We start from the raw sequence: 19091 nt of genomic DNA, 5'->3' as shown, positions 1-19091 counted from the left end.
AGCAAATATTAGAACAGTTGCAACTGTTGACTATATTACAGTATATCAGTTCAGAAATATACATCCAACAAATTATGTCATATACACCCAACAAATTACTTCATATACACCCACCAAATTACGCAATATATTCCCAAAAATTAGTTACCAGAAGAACTAGAACAACAAGAACAGTAACACCTAGAACAACTAAGAAGAACAGTATAACCTAGAACCAAGAATAACAGTAAAACCTAGAACAAGTAGAACATTAAAAACTATAAAATGAGACTCAGAACAAGAAGAACAGTAAAACCTAGAAGAACGTAGAACAGTAAAACCTAGTTCTTCGATTTCGAAATGTGGAAAATATACAAGATGAGTAAAATAGTAACGTAACGTACCTTCAGTATTATAACTTCATTTTTTCTGGAGATTGTTGATGGAGAGTTCTATGTTGTGTTGATGGAGAGTTCTAATCTTCGCGACGAGTTGTATCTCTACAGTTTGCAATGTTGCTCGAAAATGGACGGTTTGTGTTTTCTTCGAATGGCTTGGAGAAGTGGAAGAGTGCGCCATTAAGGAGCGCTTTTCGCGAAGCGCAACTGTTGAGTGGAGCGCGTGAATTTTACGCTCCATTCAAAGTAATTGAGTGCGCGTGTGAGTAAAATGTGGGCTGAAAACTTGTATAACTTGTAGGGCCTTTTTGCTTGTATGTGTAGCAGACCCGCTAACTTTATATTTGAAACCAGCAAATGTAGTTTGAATTTTGTTATTACATATGTAATGAATGAGTCTTTGATAAATGTACAATTGACAAACTAATTGATTTGAAATTAATAATAAATTAATTTATTATTATTATTATTATTATTATTATTTGCACAACGTGTATTTTTTTGTATTTTTTAATGATAAATTTATTCATTAGATTCTTATATATATAATCACTCAATAATAATAATAATTATTATTATTTTATTTTATTTTTGGACGAAAGACTATTATGTCTAACAGAAAGAAATATTGGGGATTGATTTGTACATTAATTTTTTTTGGGTACTAAAATATCTATTTTTAAAATCTTTGGAAACTGATCTGGGTAATTACTCTGCTGGAAAATGAATTGGGGACTGATTTGTCTGCTCGAGTAAAACTTTGGGGATTAATCTGTATATTAATTTTTTTGGGGACTAAAATGTCTAATTTTAAAAATCTTGAGAACTGATTTGGATAATTACTCTATAATTTTTTTATTAAACCTTGTTGTGAGAGCCGTTTAAATTTTTTTCTTAAAAGAATAATCTCCAATAAATTTGATACTATTCTCACTCTCTAATATGTTTAGTTAAAAAGAAAGAAATAGAAAAAAAGTAAGAAAAAAAGAAATAACTATGTGATGATGAATACCTATCTTTAGCCTCGGCTTATGTTATGTTCAATTTATAATACAATTACAAGTTCTATGTGCCAAGAAAATGTCGATTGAATAGGGTTTGAGAGAATGAGAGAAGGAAGAAAACACAGTGAGAAAGAAAAGAGGATTTGAAGAGAAAGACAAGAAATTTATGATCTGCATTACTAGTGAGCTTATCACTAATCTGTGCTTATGTATAGAGAAGGGTAGCTTGCTGTGCAAGCTAGTACAAAAGGCACAACAGTCCATTCATTCTTAAAGTTAGTTATGATAGCTGTAACTAACAGCTCTCCTATGTAGCTGGCACTGTTCTAACAGCCAACAGTTCTTTCATAACTAACTCTTGTAACTCTTCTCTAGACTTTACCAACTCACTCTACTACGATGAATGGTCTTTGGTAACAAATGAGCAAATCTTTCTTAATTTTGTTGAGGCCTAAAGTTATTGTTTGGTAAGAGTTTCAAATAGGTCTGTGTCCTCTGATAATTGCCAAATGGGGCCTTAGTGTAACTACATGCTTTTCATCTCTACCTCAAGCTCCTCTCTTTTGTATGCGTGATCAGTTCCAATATTCTGCACGTATTTAGTTTTGCTGCTAAGCGTTTGTTTGGCATTGCAATATATTCATTTTTTATGACATGTTTGCAGGCCGAGTGGATGGTGCCTGAAGTGTTAAGAAATGAACCTTCAAATGAAAAGTAAGCTCACTTATCATTGGTTTTCGTCATTAAATTTTTCTTTATTTTGCTTGTGGAGGAGGATTTCATAGTCTTTGTTCCTCTCTGACCTGAATCATCTGGCATAGGGAAAAATAAGTTGGAATTTTTATTACATATAAGTGTTGTTCTTTGGCTTCCTTGTCTCGTCGTTCTTCTCATTGGTTTTGCCACCCTTTTAAGGCATTCATAATTTTATGATTATAACAAGTGGTGATTGGATATCCAGGTGCGATGTTTATAGCTTTGGAGTCATATTATAGGAGCTCTCTACTTTGCAACAGCCCTGGGGTGGAATGAATCCGATGCAAGTTGTGGGTGCTGTCAGTTTCCAGCATTGTTGCCTACTTGCCTTGTCATTCCAGATGATATGGAGCCTGCTATCACGGATATTATCAAGCAATGCTGGCAGACGTGAGTGTACTCTTCAATCATTTTATCTGTATTCTAAGATAACAGAACTCTTGCTTATAGCATTATGAAAACCGCTTGTTCTATCGGATATGAATAATCACATGAAAGGAAATACATATTTGATCTTGTCAATGTACAGTTTTGTTTCAATATAACCATTTTTTTAATAAAAAATCCTTATAAAATGCAAGCCAGTTTCAAGAAACCTCTGTAATGATGACTCGTTTTCTCGGAAAGATTTTTATGCATGATAGGGACTTGATTACACAATTTTTAAACTAGAAGACTTGGTTGAAAACTAGGGACTTAAGGAGTTGTATAGTATTTTTGCTCATTCAGTCCTATGAGGCTGTGATTCTTTTCAGTTTTGACCCTTTCCTTTTTTTTTTTTTTATTTTCTTTCTTCCTAGTTACTTTTATTTTTTTTTTTTCAGTGGAGCCATTATCAGTTTGTACCATTTGTTTGTGTACATAATTCTTTGTAATTTTGCTGTAATCAATTCTAAATTTTGATGTGCATAAATTATGAAATGTTGGAGTTGTAGCTTGAATGGAAAAAAAAATTTGATAGTGCGTGGAAATTGTTTGGTACTGTAAATGCAAATTGGATAAGCTTTTTATTCTTTTTTTGTTTTTTATTTCTTTATTTGGATGGGTCCAAGACTCCAAGTGTTATGTCTAAGGCTTTGCCTTGGTAAAATTTTTTAAAAAAATGTTTTTTATTTAAAAGCATAAATTTTTTATTTTGCATTTGGTATATAAAAAAGATTATGTATTTGTATTTATAAATTTTAAAAGATAAAAGTGTTTTTAAAAGTATTTAAGATGGAATTTTTCAAAAATAATTTTGTATATTAAAATTAAAAATCTAATATAATCTTATACATTATTTAATATCTAAATATAATTTTTATATTAATATATATTATAATATTTTTATATTTTAAAAGTTATTTTACTAAATGCTATTATTACTTGTATTTATTAAAAATTAGTTTTAATTTAATTTATTAAATATAAATATTATAATTTTTAAAATATTATTTTTTAAAATTTAATTTCTATAAATTACTTTTAAAAAATAAAAATTTTACTAAACAAATCCTAACTTCTTCACCTTTCTTGCTAAAAAAAATAATATTGTTTATATTTTTATCAAACTCGTAAAAATAATATCTTTTGGTTTAAATTTGATGAAAAAAAAATATAAAAGTGCTTTAGTATTTTATTATATACATATATTTAATACGTGATGTTAGATTTATAAAAATAATATGAATAGTTATTTAAGATATAAAATAATTTATATTTTTTGTATATTAAAATTAAATGATTTTATCTTTTAAAATGACTTTATTAGCGGATTAAACATAAATTTTTGTAAGTTTAGTCAACATTTTTTTTTCTTTTAGAAAAGTATTTGAGAAGCCAATTCGAACATATTAATGGTAGTAACAAAGAAAAAAGAGTAAGGGTCCGTTTGGGAAACACCAAAAAGCTACTTTTTTTTAACTTTTAACTTATAGAAAGTTATATTAATGTGTTTGGTAGAATTTTTTAGATAAACTTTTAACTTTTCAAAAAGTTATTTAAGAGTTTTTGAAGAAGTTAAAAAATGTGACTTCTTCTATTTTCAAAAGCTATTTTATCACTCTTATTTAATGCACAACTTTAAAACAAAGACTTCTATAATAACTATCCAAACTCAAAATAACTTATTTAAAAGTTATTATTAATAAAAGTCCTTATATTTTAAACTCCTTTTTCAAAAGAACTTATTTAAGAAGTTTAGCCAAACTGGCCCTTAATACTCAAATTGGTCCTTAAAAGATTATTCGATCTCCAAATTGATCTCCAAAAAATAAAATTAATCAGAATTGTCGTCAAAAAATTTAAAAATTTAAAAATAGTCACATTAATGTCACGTGTCAACAAAAGTTTCAAAGGCGTCATTTTTTTTGTCACCCTTTTCAACCATTTTTCATTACGGTCTATTCCATCGTTCTTCTCAAAACAGAACATCTTTCTAATCCAATCCTTCGTCTTTGGTTCACAAACAGAAAAGGATGTTTGGCTTTGTGACGTTTATTGATGCACAAACTGTTAAAACCATTTTAGACAAAGGGAATTCCCATTATGTTCGTGGGTCTCGGGTGCTTGTTAAACCTTATCGGGAGAAGTCAAGGGTTATTGAAAGGTACTTCCTTGTCTAATGTTCCTTCGGTTTTACATTTTCAGCTCAGAATTGAATGCTTAAACTCTGAGCTTAAGCTTGAAATGTGGGTACAATTGCACTTGACATTAGAAAGGATTCTTGTTATAATTTGATTGTTTATTGGTATAAATGTATCAATATCTGATTATCTTAAAGTTAATTTAGAAAAATTTACATATGATAATAGTATATATTAATTAATTTACTTTCATCCTTTGTGTATAAATAAAATTTAGTAATTTAATTTTATCCTTTGATCATGCTAGTTATGTTGACAGATACCTCTTTTTTAAGAAATTTTTCATATCAACTTTAATTTGGTCAGAAATTATGCTGATAGAATTCAGCACTCTATGTGTTACTCACCTCACCACATAGACATGGATTCTGAAATGAACTCAAGTGAGTATCATATTATTTTGTTTGGTATCTATATTACTTGTCCTATTCATATGACTTGTTCTATGATCATTTTCTCATTAGTCACTAAAATAACCTTTTTCATTTTTTTTGTAGTTCCAAGAAGTTGTGAGAATGCTAGATCTCTTAAAAGACAACTGATGGAAGAGTAGGAACAGGCTCTAGAACTAGTAGAAATGCAAAGGAGACGTTTGACAATGTTGCAATTTGCCCAAAATTCTCTGTCTACTTCACCCCATTTTCGCTTCTCCACGAATGGAATGAGAGCTTCAGAAGGTATATAGTAGTAATATGAATTGCATTTATTTATTATGAATATATTCTTTGTATCATTTTTTATAAGGTTACTTTACATTTTTCAGATCATTTTAATTTCAACTTTCATCCTCAAGAATCTTTAAAAAACACACGCAGAAAGAAATATAGACTTTAAATAGCCCAAGGCCAAAGGCATCAACTTTCTTTTGATACACTTTACAGTATCAAGTAGTTTTGAAGTTTAGTCAAAATCTTTGGCTTTTAAAATGAAGGTAGCAGCAGGAGAATTATAAGTTATTAGCAGGACTATATATTATATTATGCATAATTTTCAACCATAATGTATCCTTGTCTAGACTTTGGCCAATTAGACGCTGCCCATGATGCAGTTCAACAACAATTTTAGCTCTATAGAATCAATTTGTTGCTACAACAACAATGGGAGAATAAGGGATTAGGGTTTATTCCCTTTAGAAATAATTTGACAAAAATTTTTAAACATATCTTGTCATTCGCTATTCTGCACCAACCTGTCATGCTGATATGACACACTAACGGCCACATAAACAAAATTTAACGTTGTTACTGACCGGAATGAACGAAAGGGAGACAGAAAGACTAACGTGACCATTTTAAAATCTTTTGGAGACAATTCTGATTAATTTTATTTTTCGCAAACTAATTTAAAAATTGGGTAATTTTTCAGGACCAATATGAGTATTTATTCAAAGAAAAAATATATTTTTTTAATTTGCTTTTTTTAATTAATGTTATAAAATAGACTTACATTAAATTATCTTTATATAAAATTAATAGTTAAAATTTATTAAATAATAATTTAGTTAAATTTATTAAATTATTTAATAATTTTTAAATATTATTTTTATATAAAAATATTTACATGTAAGTAGTTGTCTATAAAATATAATTTTTATCGGTGTTTTTTAAGTGGAATAAAAGAAGTAAAGAAAATGTGATATAATAAAAGGCTATTGCTATGCTAATGAAACTTTTTTTTTTCTTCACATGATGAACTGAGGTAGCATACTCTAGAATAGATACATTTACCTAGTCTCGGACAGCTTTTCTACTTTGTTACAGAAGTTTTATTTCTTCTATAGGATAAATAATTAGTAAAGTTTTTCTACGAATAGGCCTCGAGACCCTTTTTGTGTGTTTTTTTATTTTTATTGATTGTTGTTACTATATTTTTTTCTGCTTCTCGTGAGATTGGGGGAGGGGAGTTTATTTATCAGGAGTCTTTTGCAGGTTTTCTATTGTATGTCCAAGACTCCAAATAGTAGTAGCTATTAGGTTCAGTTTGGGTAAATAGGCTAATTAAATTTTTTTTGAAAAAATAGTTTAAATAATAAATAATTATTTAAAAATAGTTTATAAATAAATTATTTTGTATTTGGATTTTTAATTCTAAAAATGTTTATTTTATAGAAATGTGATAAAAAGTAATAATATTATGAGAGAAGTCATTTTTTTAAACTTCTCTATAAACTTTTAAATAGTTTCTTAAAAAGTTGCAATTTGGTTTTGAAAATTGCATTAGACATTAATACTACTACCTTTCATAAGTCAAAAGCTCAAAAAATTTATTTTTAAAGCTTCCCAAGGTCATTAATGTTTAGAAATACATTTTACCAAAAAAAAAACATGTTTAGAAATACATGTTGTTGAATGAAGGTTTACTCTATTGGTCCCTATAGTTTCGCGAAATTTTCAATTAGGTCTCTATATTTTTTTTTCCTTTTAATTGGGTCTCTGCATCAAATTTTTTTTTTTCAATTGAGTTCCTACACTTTTTTTTTCTTTTATTTGATTTTCTGCACTAATTTTTTTTATTTAGTTAGGTCTCTATACAATTAAGTCAATTACTACCAAAAGAGACCTAATTAAAAAAACATTAGTGCAGGGACCTAATTAAAAAAATATATAAAAATTTAATTGAAAATTTGACACTATAAAAACTAATAGAATAATCAAACCTTAAATGAATTCGCATTAAAAAAATTTATTAAAATTAACAGACCTAAAGAGCAATCATTGTTTCTTGGTAAAAAATTATTATTTAGGGTCCCTAATTTTAATGATAATAACTAATAGCTATAGGGTGTAATATTTTATTAGGTGACAATTTTTTATTTATTCCATTCGATCTTTTTCCAATATGATAAGTTAATTTGCCAATATTATTTGATAATTTTTTTAATATAAGTAAACAATTATCAAGAGGCAGAAACAAAAATTAACTCTCATTAATTGTTAGAGCATGAATATTGTCTAAGTATAAATTTCTTAATATATTCTTTCCTAGCATAATATTAAATATTTTTGGTCTTCCACTTCACTCGAAAAAATATATAGTAGAGTTGGACAAAATTTTATAAACAGGTGGATATTAAGTGTATCAGCAAAATTATGGTAAATGTGATGCTAACCACTTCAAACTTTTAACTTTATACTATTTAACAAATTTTCTAAACCATAAACCTTAAAATTATCGGTCGATATTATACTTTTCTAAAGGTAACATATTTCTTTGTTGTTATTATTATTATATTTAATTATTTTATTAACATTTATAATTTTATCAAATTTTTAATTAATTTTTTATATTTTAAAAATTTGTAATTAAATTTATATATTAGATTAAAACTTTCAGTTAGATCATCTCATTTTTGTTATTAAAAAATACTATTTGTTTTAAAAATAAATATTTTAAAATTATTAAAATATTTTTAAATAAAATTAAATTATACAGTTGGTCCCTATATTTTTAATGAAATTGTAAATTGGTCCCTATACCAATGAGAGTCTTTGATTCTGTCGAAATGACGTGTGTTTCTTGCACTACCACCATTAATTTCAAAAACTGCTTCACACGCCGTGTCCTGATCCTCCAAGGACCCGAGTGGTTCTGGTGCTAATAAAGCGAAACGCTACGAAACTTGGTTTGCGAGGGCAAGAGGGTTAGGATGGTCCTTGACAGGATCTGGATGGCGAAGGGCGGGGAGGCGTTGGCAGACGTTATGGGAAGGGAAGAAGATGAGGAGCTTCATGCGTTCCAAAACGGTGCGTTTGAGGTTGATGGTGGTGATGGTGTTGGAGCGGTAGAGAGAAAGACGCTGATAGATCGTGAGTTCTTGGATCGGTATGTGCCTATGGGTAGGATTCAGAGCCATACTACGAGGGATTTGATTAGTAAGATTGAGTTGTTAGAGAGAAGGATTTTGTTTATGATGAGAGAAAGATTTTAATTATTGATAATTTAAATATAATTGGGATGAGTTGAATTTTGTTCATTCATGATAATAGTGTATATTATCGTGGTAGTTTGTATAATTACCATTAATTTTGATTTTTACCGTGTGTTAATGAATTTGATCATCAGCAATGATTTCGGCATTGTTGTTGTTAAAATCGTATTATTGTTAAAGAAGAAGAACAAACACACCGAAGAGAAAAGAAGGAAAAAGGGAGAAAAGAGAAAGAAGAAGATATTATGATAAATGTGCATTTTTTTTACTATAAAATGTTATTGATGACCTAATTACAAAATTATATTTTGTATAAGAATCTAATTATAAACTTTAAAATGTAGGGACCAATTTATAATTTTAGTAAAAATATAAAAATTAGTGGTGTAATTTAATCTTTAAATAACAATTAATAAGGATTTAATTGTGAAAATTTAATTATAATTTTTAAATTTAAAAATTTAATTAAAAATTTGATCAAATTATAAAGGTTAATAAAATAATTAAATTTTATTGTTTTTTTTTTTGATATTATAAATTTTATTGTTATTGTTGTTGTCGTGGTTGTTTGATAGATCACATGTTTTTCTCGAGCATAATGAAACCATTACTGTCCCAAGCCTTGTAATTTATTTGGTATATACGTCCAATTCATAAAATTGATAAAAAAAAATATCAATAGAACCCAATTAAAAGGGGACTGGAGTCTGGAGACCTTTCATTAGTATGGGGAGTGTTGGAAACAGAGGAGTAAGGACTATTTCCGTAGGGTTAGCAAACTCCTTCAAACTTAGACAACAGCGAGAGTGCGAATCACTAAAATGTTGTCATCCTCAACCTCAACGATCACTTTCATTTTTAGGTATTCTTTTCTCCAAATCCCTAATTTTGTTGCCTTCCCTTCCTCTTCATCTTCATTCTCATCCCTTCACTCTCATTCTGTGCCCCCATCCACTCGCCAAGTAGATGAAGCTGTTGATTCCTTCACTCGCATGCTCTCTATGCGTCGCCCTCCATCCATCATCCAATTCACCAAGATTTTGGGATCTCTTGCCAAGACCAACCATTTCTCCACCGCCATTTCCCTTTTTCAGCAATTGCAAGCCAGGGGAATCGCTCCCGACTTATTTACTTTGAGCATCGTAATTAATTGTTGTTGCGGCATGGGTCGTATGACACTTGCTTTCTCTGTATTGGCCAAGATTTTCAGAATGGATTATCAACCTGATACGGTAACATTGAATACACTCGTTAAAGGCCTCTTTCTCTGTGGTAGTGTTGAAAAAGCAGTGCGCTTTCATGACAGAGTGCTGGCTCATGGATTTCACTTTAATCAAGTCACTTATGGGACCTTGATCAATGGCCTCTGTAAGACCGGACACACGTCAGCTGCTATTCAAGTGTTGAGAAAGATCCCACGGTATGGCATTGCTCCTAATGTCTTCATGTACGGCGCAATTATTGATAGCCTCTGCAAGGATACACTTGTAAGTCAGGCTTTTCATTTATACTCTGAAATGCTTGCTAAGGGAATTTCTCCTATTGTTATCACATACAGTTCTCTCATTTTTGGATTGTGTCTTGAGGGTCAATATAAGGAAGCCATTGATTTGTTAAGTGATATGGTGCTTAGAAACATTAATCCAAATGTTTGTACCTATAATATTTTGATCGATGGGCTATGCAAGGAAGGAAAGATCAAAGATGCTAAGAGTGTATTGGCTGTAATGGCAAAACATGGTGTGAAACCAGATGTAGTTACTTATACCAGCTTAATGGATGGATATTGTTTGGTTAATCAGGTAAATAGGGCAAAATATATATTCAACACAATGGCCCAAATTAGAGTGTTACCCAATGTTCAAAGTTACAGTATCATGATTAATGGCTTCGGCAAAAGTAAAATGGTCGATGAAGCCTTGAATCTCTTTAAAGAAATGCATCGCAAGAACTTGGTTCCAGACACGGTAACTTACAGCACTCTTATTGATGGCTTGAGCAAATCAAAGAGAATCTCCCATGCTTTGGAGCTTCTTATCGAGATGCATCATAGAGGTCAACCCGCTAATGTAGTCACTTACAATTCGTTGTTGGATGGGATGTTCAAAAACCAACAACCTAACGAGGCATTTATGTTATTCAATCAAATGAAAGAGTGTGCCATTGATCCAGATATATTCACTTACAATATACTTATAGATGGCCTATGCAAAAGTGGAAGACTTATAGATGCAAAAGAGATTTTTCAAGATCTTTCCGTTAAAGGCTATCGTCCAAATGTGAGGACATACAATATTATGATCAATGGGCTCTGCAAAGAGGGCTTGTTTGAAGAAGCATTGGCACTCTTGTCAAAAATGGAAGGCAATGGTTGCTTACCAGATGGTGTCACTTTTGAAACTGTTATCCGTGCTTTGTTTGAAAAAAATGAGAATGACATGGCGGAGAAACTTCTTCGGGAAATGGTTGCTAGAGGCTTATTGAATTGATAAAAGAAGGTAAGATACATCAACTCAAATTGAAATTACATCTCATTGTTGCTGAATATGTATCATAGTTTTGTAAATTCTGTGTCTGTTGGGTCAGAGGACTTTGGCAATGCCATGACATCAATATAATTTTGCACTTTCTATTTTTGCAATTGCTATCATCCTTTTTAATTCCACTACTTTATTGATTCTTTAGATTATATTCCTAGTTATAGCTTACAGATTTAGTGTTTAAGATCTCTTTATAGCAATCGAGTGTTCTTTACTATTATTCTCTGAGATCATATATTTATCATGCTACAAACTAAGCAAAACTAAAATGATTGAAAATTTTGTTTTGTTGTTTGTTCTCTGTTATTCTGTTGTGCAACTTATTTTCCCGTAACTTTGTAGGTACCAAATATATATATATATATATCAAACTAATTCCTGTGACTGTCTTATCATAAGCAACCATGAGCTATTTTTATTTGATTGAATCCTCTGGGAATTGTTGTAAAAGGAAATTTAAGTAGGTAATAAGGATTTATTCTCAGGCTATATAGTTTTCACTTCCATCTTAAAATTAAACCCACCTTCTAAAATGCATGTCCCCTTTTTTCATCAACCTAAGCAACATCCAGTCAAGATTAATATGGTTCATTTATCTCAAAATTTTTGGCCATTTTCTTAATGCTACTCAGTTGTATTGCTTGGAAATTGCTTCTGTTGAAAATATGTACATTATGAAGTATTTTTTTGGAGAATGTTTTTCTGTTAATTCTTAGATAAATTACCTCGTTATTTCTTGTGTAGACATTATTCTATTGTATCTGTTTATTAGCATTTTGAAAAAAGTTACTAGCTTGGAGTTTTGTTTTGTGGTGTTTGAGATGGGAATGTTAAAACTTAACAGTGAAAAAATATAGAATTCTTTGGAATTGCAGTTGATTTTATTTGGTAAATTTATTTGCATAATTATTGCATTTATTTGTTTATTATTTATTTTCAATTAGATGTTGGACTATGAATATAGCTTTATTGCTGAATATTTCATATTTATGAAACTGATTTTGATCTTGTATTGGTGGTTGACTTAGGTTGAGGTTTGATATGGCTTTCATCCTTGTTTTTTTTCTCAAAGATAGAATTTCATTTCATGAAAATCAGGATTTGGGTCCACGATGGACCACTTACAAGACTAAAAGAGAGATTTCCCAACAAAACTTGTCTAAATCAGGAAACAACATTGAAAGGGAAGGAAAGAGTAAAGTGAAAACTTCTTCTTCAGACATTTCTAATCTTCTTCGCATTCCTCAGTCGAGCAAGCACGCTTGGAACTCTGATTCACTCCTTCTGGCTCGTTCAAGGACACAAGCCTCATCGAACTCTTCACCGTCAAACATGAATCTGTTGCGAGCCTTCCATATCTCCCACATCAGGTTTGCAGCTTCTCTCAATTTGTTCACGCCATTTCTGCTTCTTTTCAACTTCTCAGTTAACTCCATCCACTGTTGCCATACTTCTTGGTCCGTTTGACTTCCAGGGACTCCAATTTCGGATCTGAGCCAAGTGGACCATGACTGAGCACAGCTAATTATGCAGTGTTGGACTGTTTCTTCCATCGCGGTACATCTTCGACAGGTTGGGGGTATTGTTCTGATTCTTCCATGGAGTTGTTGGTTCACCGGCAATCCCTTGTGCATTACTTTCCAGAGGAAGATTCTTATTTTCGGTTGCACTTTCAGGTCCCAAATAGAAGTCCAGAGCTTCTTCTGCTGGCAGTGGAGTGGCATCAGATCGAGTGGAGGGTGGTAGAACTAGTGCGCCAGTAAATATCCTGAAGCCACGGTGTAGCAACCCTTTTTCTCCCTTGGCCAGGTAACTGAATCATCCCCTTCCCCAATTTCAGTTTGTAAAATATTATGTGCAATATCTGTACTGAATTGTTCTGCAATGAGCTGTTGGTTCCATTGCTTGTTTTCGTTTAGGAGTTGATTAACCCAAATTAGTTGTGAGTTAGTAGGAATTAACATCTGAGTAGATAATGCTTGTTGATTTTTGATCCAAGAGTCCTCCATTTACATATGGGTAAATACCAATCTACCATGTTATATGTATAAATTTAACTGGCTACACATTAATCCAAACTATGTTGAAGCTCTCTAGTGTGAATTTTCCTTTATACTTTGATTTGTATTTGGCCCCTTTGGAATCAATTGTGAGACACTAGAGTACTTCTCAACTAATTTGGTTTCTTGTTGAACCCATACTCACTAGATTTTAAACTTCAAAAATCACTTCATCTTAAACGGATGAAATATTGCTGTTGCTATAAACTTTGCAAAGCCAATCTTTGCATTATAATTTGGTTCTCATTTATATACTTCCATTCTAACTTTGTGTGGTGCGTGCTGCATAAAACAGTTTTAGACTTAAGCAAACAGTACTCCAAATAAACATTTGATACTGCAAAGGGAATAATTTTGCTTTATGGTGAGAGTATATGATATACAATGTGTTTTGGATATTGCAAGTTCATCAAGAGTTGTTTGAGACTCTACAGAAAGGGAAAATTTTAATATAGTTAACCAATTCTTTGTTCATTTTCACTGACATACAAAATGGGAGCTCAAGTTGAATAGTATATTTTATTTTTTATTTTTTTTTTCAGTTTTCGTTATGCAATCCACAATGCAGTTCTTTTCAGGTTTTACCATTTGTAGGGAATTTAACTTTTGTTATGTCATTAAAAAGTTGCGATTTCTACCTTGGAGCAGAAGAAATAATGGTTAACTATATTAAAATTTTTGGTGCTGGTAATTGTTGGCGCTATAAATTGTGACCGCTAGTATATTTTATATGTAGTATTTATTATGAAATGTAAATATAAAATTTACTAATATTATATGATAATTTTTTGTGTCAATATTATATGATAATTTATTATTTATTGTTAATTTTCTAGTATTAGTTCCTGCAAGATATCATAGGTTAAGTTTCACCTAATCAATTTATAAGAAGTTTTTATATTGTTTTACATGTAACTAATTTTTATATTATTGAATTTGAATTATATTGTTTATTATTGTCTTATATATTATTGAATTTGAATTAAATTAATAATAATGTCATGTGACTTTAGATATAGTCTAGTTAATACAATATAGTAGAAAGTAGAAACAGATATTACAGTTAAAAACATGAATGACCAATATATTTCTAGTCATGAGAACACGATACCTAAGTGTTTTTCTTCTCTACCACCTCAATACATCAAATCTATTAAAATCTTTGGTTACACCTCAATACCTATCTATCTCATTCTTATTGAGTTTACTTGACTTTATTTTCTATGTTTGCTTCCATTTTCTCAAAGGATCTTTAATCATATCGCTATCATTTTCACTTATTTTTAAACTAAAATTTGGTTCGATATCTGAAGAAAAATTTGCATTTTGAGTGTTCGCTAATTTTGCCTCCAATTCCTAATTTTCCCTGCACATATCATTCCAATTCCTAATTTTCTCATCGTTCAATCATAATTTCTCTCCAAATAATTTTTTGGGTAAAGTATATATTTTGTCTTTGAAGTTTGACAAAAATTTTAAAAATACCTTTAAGTTTTATTTTGTTTCAATTTTGTCCTAAAGTTTTCGATTTGTATCAAATATACCCTTAACGGCTAATTTTTTAAAAAATTTAAGATCAATTCAACAACAATTTCATAAGAACAACCCTCAACATAAGCAAATCAAGCATAATTTTTATACATTATTGTTAGATTGGTTTTAAATTTTTTGAAAATTTACCTGTCTAGGGTATATTTGATGTAAATTGAAAACTTTTGGGATAAAATTAAAACAAAATAAAACTTAGGGGTATTTTTGAAACTTCTGTCAAATTTTAGGGATAAAAAGTATACTTTACCCTAATTTTTTTTTATCACCATCATTCAACGATGGTGAACACTTTCAGGACTCCAATAATAGTACTACACCTCCAGCATCTTCGTACCTTTTTTTGTTCTTTTCAAATTTAATACTCATGCTTTACTTTAAAATTTAAGTGAACTATCAATCTGATTCCTATCCATTTTTCAGAATGATAATGTAACCCCTTTAAAAAAATACGATCCACTTTGGTCTCTATTCTTTATTTCGTGAGACAACGTGGTACTGTTTCTCTGTTAATTTTGAACGGAAAATACTGACGTGTCAAATTTGTCAAATTTAAAAATAGATAGAGACTTAATTGTCTCTAAATTTAAATTAGTTAGGAGTTTATTTGTCCTTATCTTTTAAACGATATTTTTTAAAATTATTTTTTTATTCATTATATTAATATTCTTTTTCGATAAATTATTGAATATATAATATAATAAATACAAACTAATTAATAAATTATTCAAATTTAAAAATATCATTTATTATGAAACTAAATAAATAATTTTGAAATATAATTTTTAAATATATAAATAATAAACATTAAAATACGATTAATACATTAATAATGACCGTATGACATTAGGGTTATTTTTTTTGGTGACTAAATAGAAAAGAAAGAAAAAAAAGATACAAAACCAAATTAATTGGCTAAGGTCATATCTAAATCTATTAGATGTTGAAGCTCACTCCATGGTTGGCTCCAATTCGAGTGAATGTCCGCGACAGAAGCAGCTGCTTTAGCCATACAATCTGCAACACTATTTGCAGTCCTCTGAATTAAAAGAATAGAGACTCTCCAATTCCAATTCATAACCTCCTGTATATGCTTTGCCAAATCCCATTCCGGAATATCTTTACCAAGCATTCTTTGGTTTACCAAGAAAAGAGCTTCTAAACAGTCTGTTTCACAAATAACCTCACGAAATCCACTCTCCCAAGCAAGAAGTAAACCTCTCCAAATTGCATACAATTCAGCAAAAAGAACACTGCACACTTCGACTTTCCCAGTGCAACCTTTCAACCAACATCCATCAGGATTGCGAATGATACAACCAAAACCAGCATAGCCAGAAGGAGCAAACCAACTAGCATCACAATTCAATTTAACAGAATAAACTGGAGGTGGAACCCAATGCAAACAAAGTGAAGGAGGAGACAGAGATTGATGCATAGCAAAAATAGTGTGAAACTCCCTTACTGAACTACGAATCAAACTCACCACTTTACTAGCACTCCATGAATCATCTATATTAAATAAGTCCTGATTCCTGCTTCTCCAAATCCACCAGATGGTCGAAAAGAAAAGAAAAACATTTTCACTCCTTGCACCGCTGTAGAGCCAATCATGTAAATTCGAGTTATTTGAATACAGGCCTAAAAGGTTCCAGACCTCCTTGGCACTAGGGCACTCCCGAAGACAATGAAGAATTGATTCAGAACCATTCTGACACCGATGACAGGTGCTAGATAAAGCTAAACCACGACCCAAACGAAACTCTGCCGTAGGAATAGCATTATGAAGACTGAGCCAAATCAAGAACTTGTACTTCTCAGGAATATGCAGTCGCCATACCCACAACCAATTATCATGCTCATTCCAGTCAAACTTTCTTTTGGCTAGCCAACTGTACCCACTCCTAGCTGAGTAAAGTCTAGAAGATGCCACACCCCACGACCAACCCGAACTCTCTCCAGCATTCAAATCCGGATTATAAGCATTCAAACGCTGTTTGACATCTTCTGGAATGGTAGAGAAAATATCATGGAGATTCCATTGACCATCTTTCCAAACGTCTCTAATAGTTAAATCAGAGTCAGATATATGTACAAAAGGGACATCTTGAGCAATTGGGCCCTCAATACTCCAATTGTCAAACCAAAAAGATTGATCAAGTGACCCAACGCACCAAGAGAAGGCATCCTTAAGAGCACCAAAAGCCTTTGAGATACTCTTCCAAACATGAGAAGCATTGCAAGGGATAGGGCCATCTAAAACTCCCTCATTCCTCAGATACTTCGCCCTCAATAGAGCAACCCAAGGCTTGTCCTGACAATGGAAAAGTTGCCACACCAATTTACCAAGTAAAGATATATTAACACACGCAGGATCTCTAACACCCAGGCCACCAAATTTTTTTGGAGTGATCACGGTCCTCCAATTAACAAGAGAAAGACCTTTACCATCCACTTGACCCTTCCAAAGGAACTGTCTCATCATAGAAGATAATTTATCGCAAACCCAATTTGGAAAAAAAGATACCTGCATATGATAGACAGGAATGGATGCTGCAACAGAATTGATCAAGCAAAGTCTCCCTGCTTTATTTAGAAGCCTTCCTTTCCAATTAGCTAATCTTCCCCTCACCTTTTCGATCACCGAATGAAAAGAAGCCCTACTGATACGGGAATGATTAAGGTTAACTCCAAGATATCTTCCTAAGTCCAAAGCAAAACGTATTGAAGAAACACTAGTAAAAATATCTCTTCTACGAGCAGTCACATTTTTAGAACAAAAAGCTTTAGACTTTTCAAGATTCACTTTCATGCCAGATGCCTTGCAAAAAATGTTAAGAGAATGCATGACCATTTGGACCTGACTCTTTGTAGCCTGACAGAAGAGTAAGAGATCATCTGCAAACATCAAATGAGAAAATTTTGGGCCACCCCTAGTGACAGAAACTGGTTTCCACACACCCTCAACCACCTTATGAGATATATAGCAAGCAAGTCTTTCCATACAAAGCACAAATAAGTAAGGAGACATTGGATCGCCCTGTCTAAGCCCCCTTCTAGGAGCAAAACTATCCAATCTATTCCCATTCCACATAATAGAAAGAGATGATGCACGGACACAAGTCATAATCAAATTAACAGTGATGATAGGAAAACCAAAAGCAATGAGAGTACTCTCCAAAAACCTCCAATCCACCCTATCATAAGCTTTTTCAAGATCAATTTTAAAAGCAAGAGTACCTTTCTTGGATTTTGTGTGCTTCATGAAATTCAGAATTTCTTGGGCCACAATAATATTATCAGGAGCACCACGACCTGGAATAAAACCTCCTTGTAAAGGACTAACAATATCTGGAAGAAAAGGCCGAAGTCGGTTAGTCAATACTTTGGTGATAATTTTATAAACAACATTACACAAGCTAATAGGCCTGAAATCCTTCATAAAGGTAGGGTTATCAATTTTAGGAATAAGCACAATCAGAGTTTCCATGATGCTAGGATTTAAGAACTCTCCCAAAAAAGCGCTCCGGACAATATTCCAAATCTCAGTGCCTACTATCTCCCAATATTCTTTAAAAAAATAAGCTTGAAAGCCATCTGGACCAGGAGCCTTAAAAGGGCTCATACTGAATACTGCTGACTTGACTTCCGCAAAAGAGACAGGGTCAATTAACCTAGCACAAGCCTCAGTGCTCAGAGTGGGCATCGGAACATCCCCTAAACAATCAACCTCAACCTCTTCCGTTGTACCAAAGAGATTCTTGTAAAAAGAGAGGGCTTCTTCCTGGAGAATATCTGGATCAGTAGACCAAGACCCATCTTTAACATATAATCCATGTACTCTATTATGGTTTCTACGCACCAAAGTCTGAAGATGAAAGAATTTAGTGTTTCTATCCCCATACTTGACCCACTGCTCTCTAGATTTTTGGTACCAAAAAAGTTCCTCTTGCAACAAAAGCCTATTGTAATCTTCCCTCAGTACAGCTTCTTTAATTCTCAGAGATAACACATCGGTAACCTCTAAACGCCGTTGAATCTGATCAATCTGATATTCCAGCTTATTTTTTCGCACAAAAATATTTCCAAAAATCTTTGAGTTGAAGTCCAAAGAAGCCTGTTGAACCATCTTAAGCCTTTCGGTAACGCCTCCAAACTCTTGATTCCAAGCCTTACTAATAACATGTTTATAAGAAGGATGTGTTGCCCACGCAGCTTGGAACCTAAAAGGACGTGAACCTTTCACTCTGGGGC

The 19091-nt window shown here is 31.6% G+C and overlaps 1 protein-coding gene across 5 annotated transcripts; it reads left to right on the top strand.

Annotated features, from left to right (window-relative positions):
- Positions 1–9363: 9363 nt before the first annotated feature.
- Positions 9364–13524, top strand: LOC112750957 (uncharacterized). Of its 5 annotated transcripts, none has more exons than XM_025799891.3 (4): positions 9364–11187; positions 12302–12599; positions 12704–12801; positions 12906–13524. In XM_025799891.3, the coding sequence occupies exon 1, from the start codon at positions 9511–9513 to the stop codon at positions 11176–11178; it is 1668 nt and encodes a 555-aa protein (XP_025655676.1). In that variant the 5' UTR covers positions 9364–9510; the 3' UTR covers positions 11179–11187; positions 12302–12599; positions 12704–12801; positions 12906–13524. The 5 variants fall into 5 exon arrangements, with proteins under 5 accessions (XP_025655676.1, XP_025655675.1, XP_072073112.1 ...); XM_025799890.3 differs by having other exon boundaries at positions 9377–11187; positions 12258–12599; XM_072217011.1 differs by having other exon boundaries at positions 9377–11187; positions 12258–12599; positions 12704–12808.
- The last annotated feature ends 5567 nt before the right edge of the window (positions 13525–19091 follow it).

The sequence above is a fragment of the Arachis hypogaea genome, chromosome 15 (genome assembly GCF_003086295.3).
Source record: "Arachis hypogaea cultivar Tifrunner chromosome 15, arahy.Tifrunner.gnm2.J5K5, whole genome shotgun sequence".
Classification (NCBI taxonomy): Eukaryota; Viridiplantae; Streptophyta; class Magnoliopsida; order Fabales; family Fabaceae; genus Arachis; species Arachis hypogaea.
Note: the sequence above shows the minus strand (reverse complement) of the source record. Positions and strands in the feature narration are given on the sequence as shown.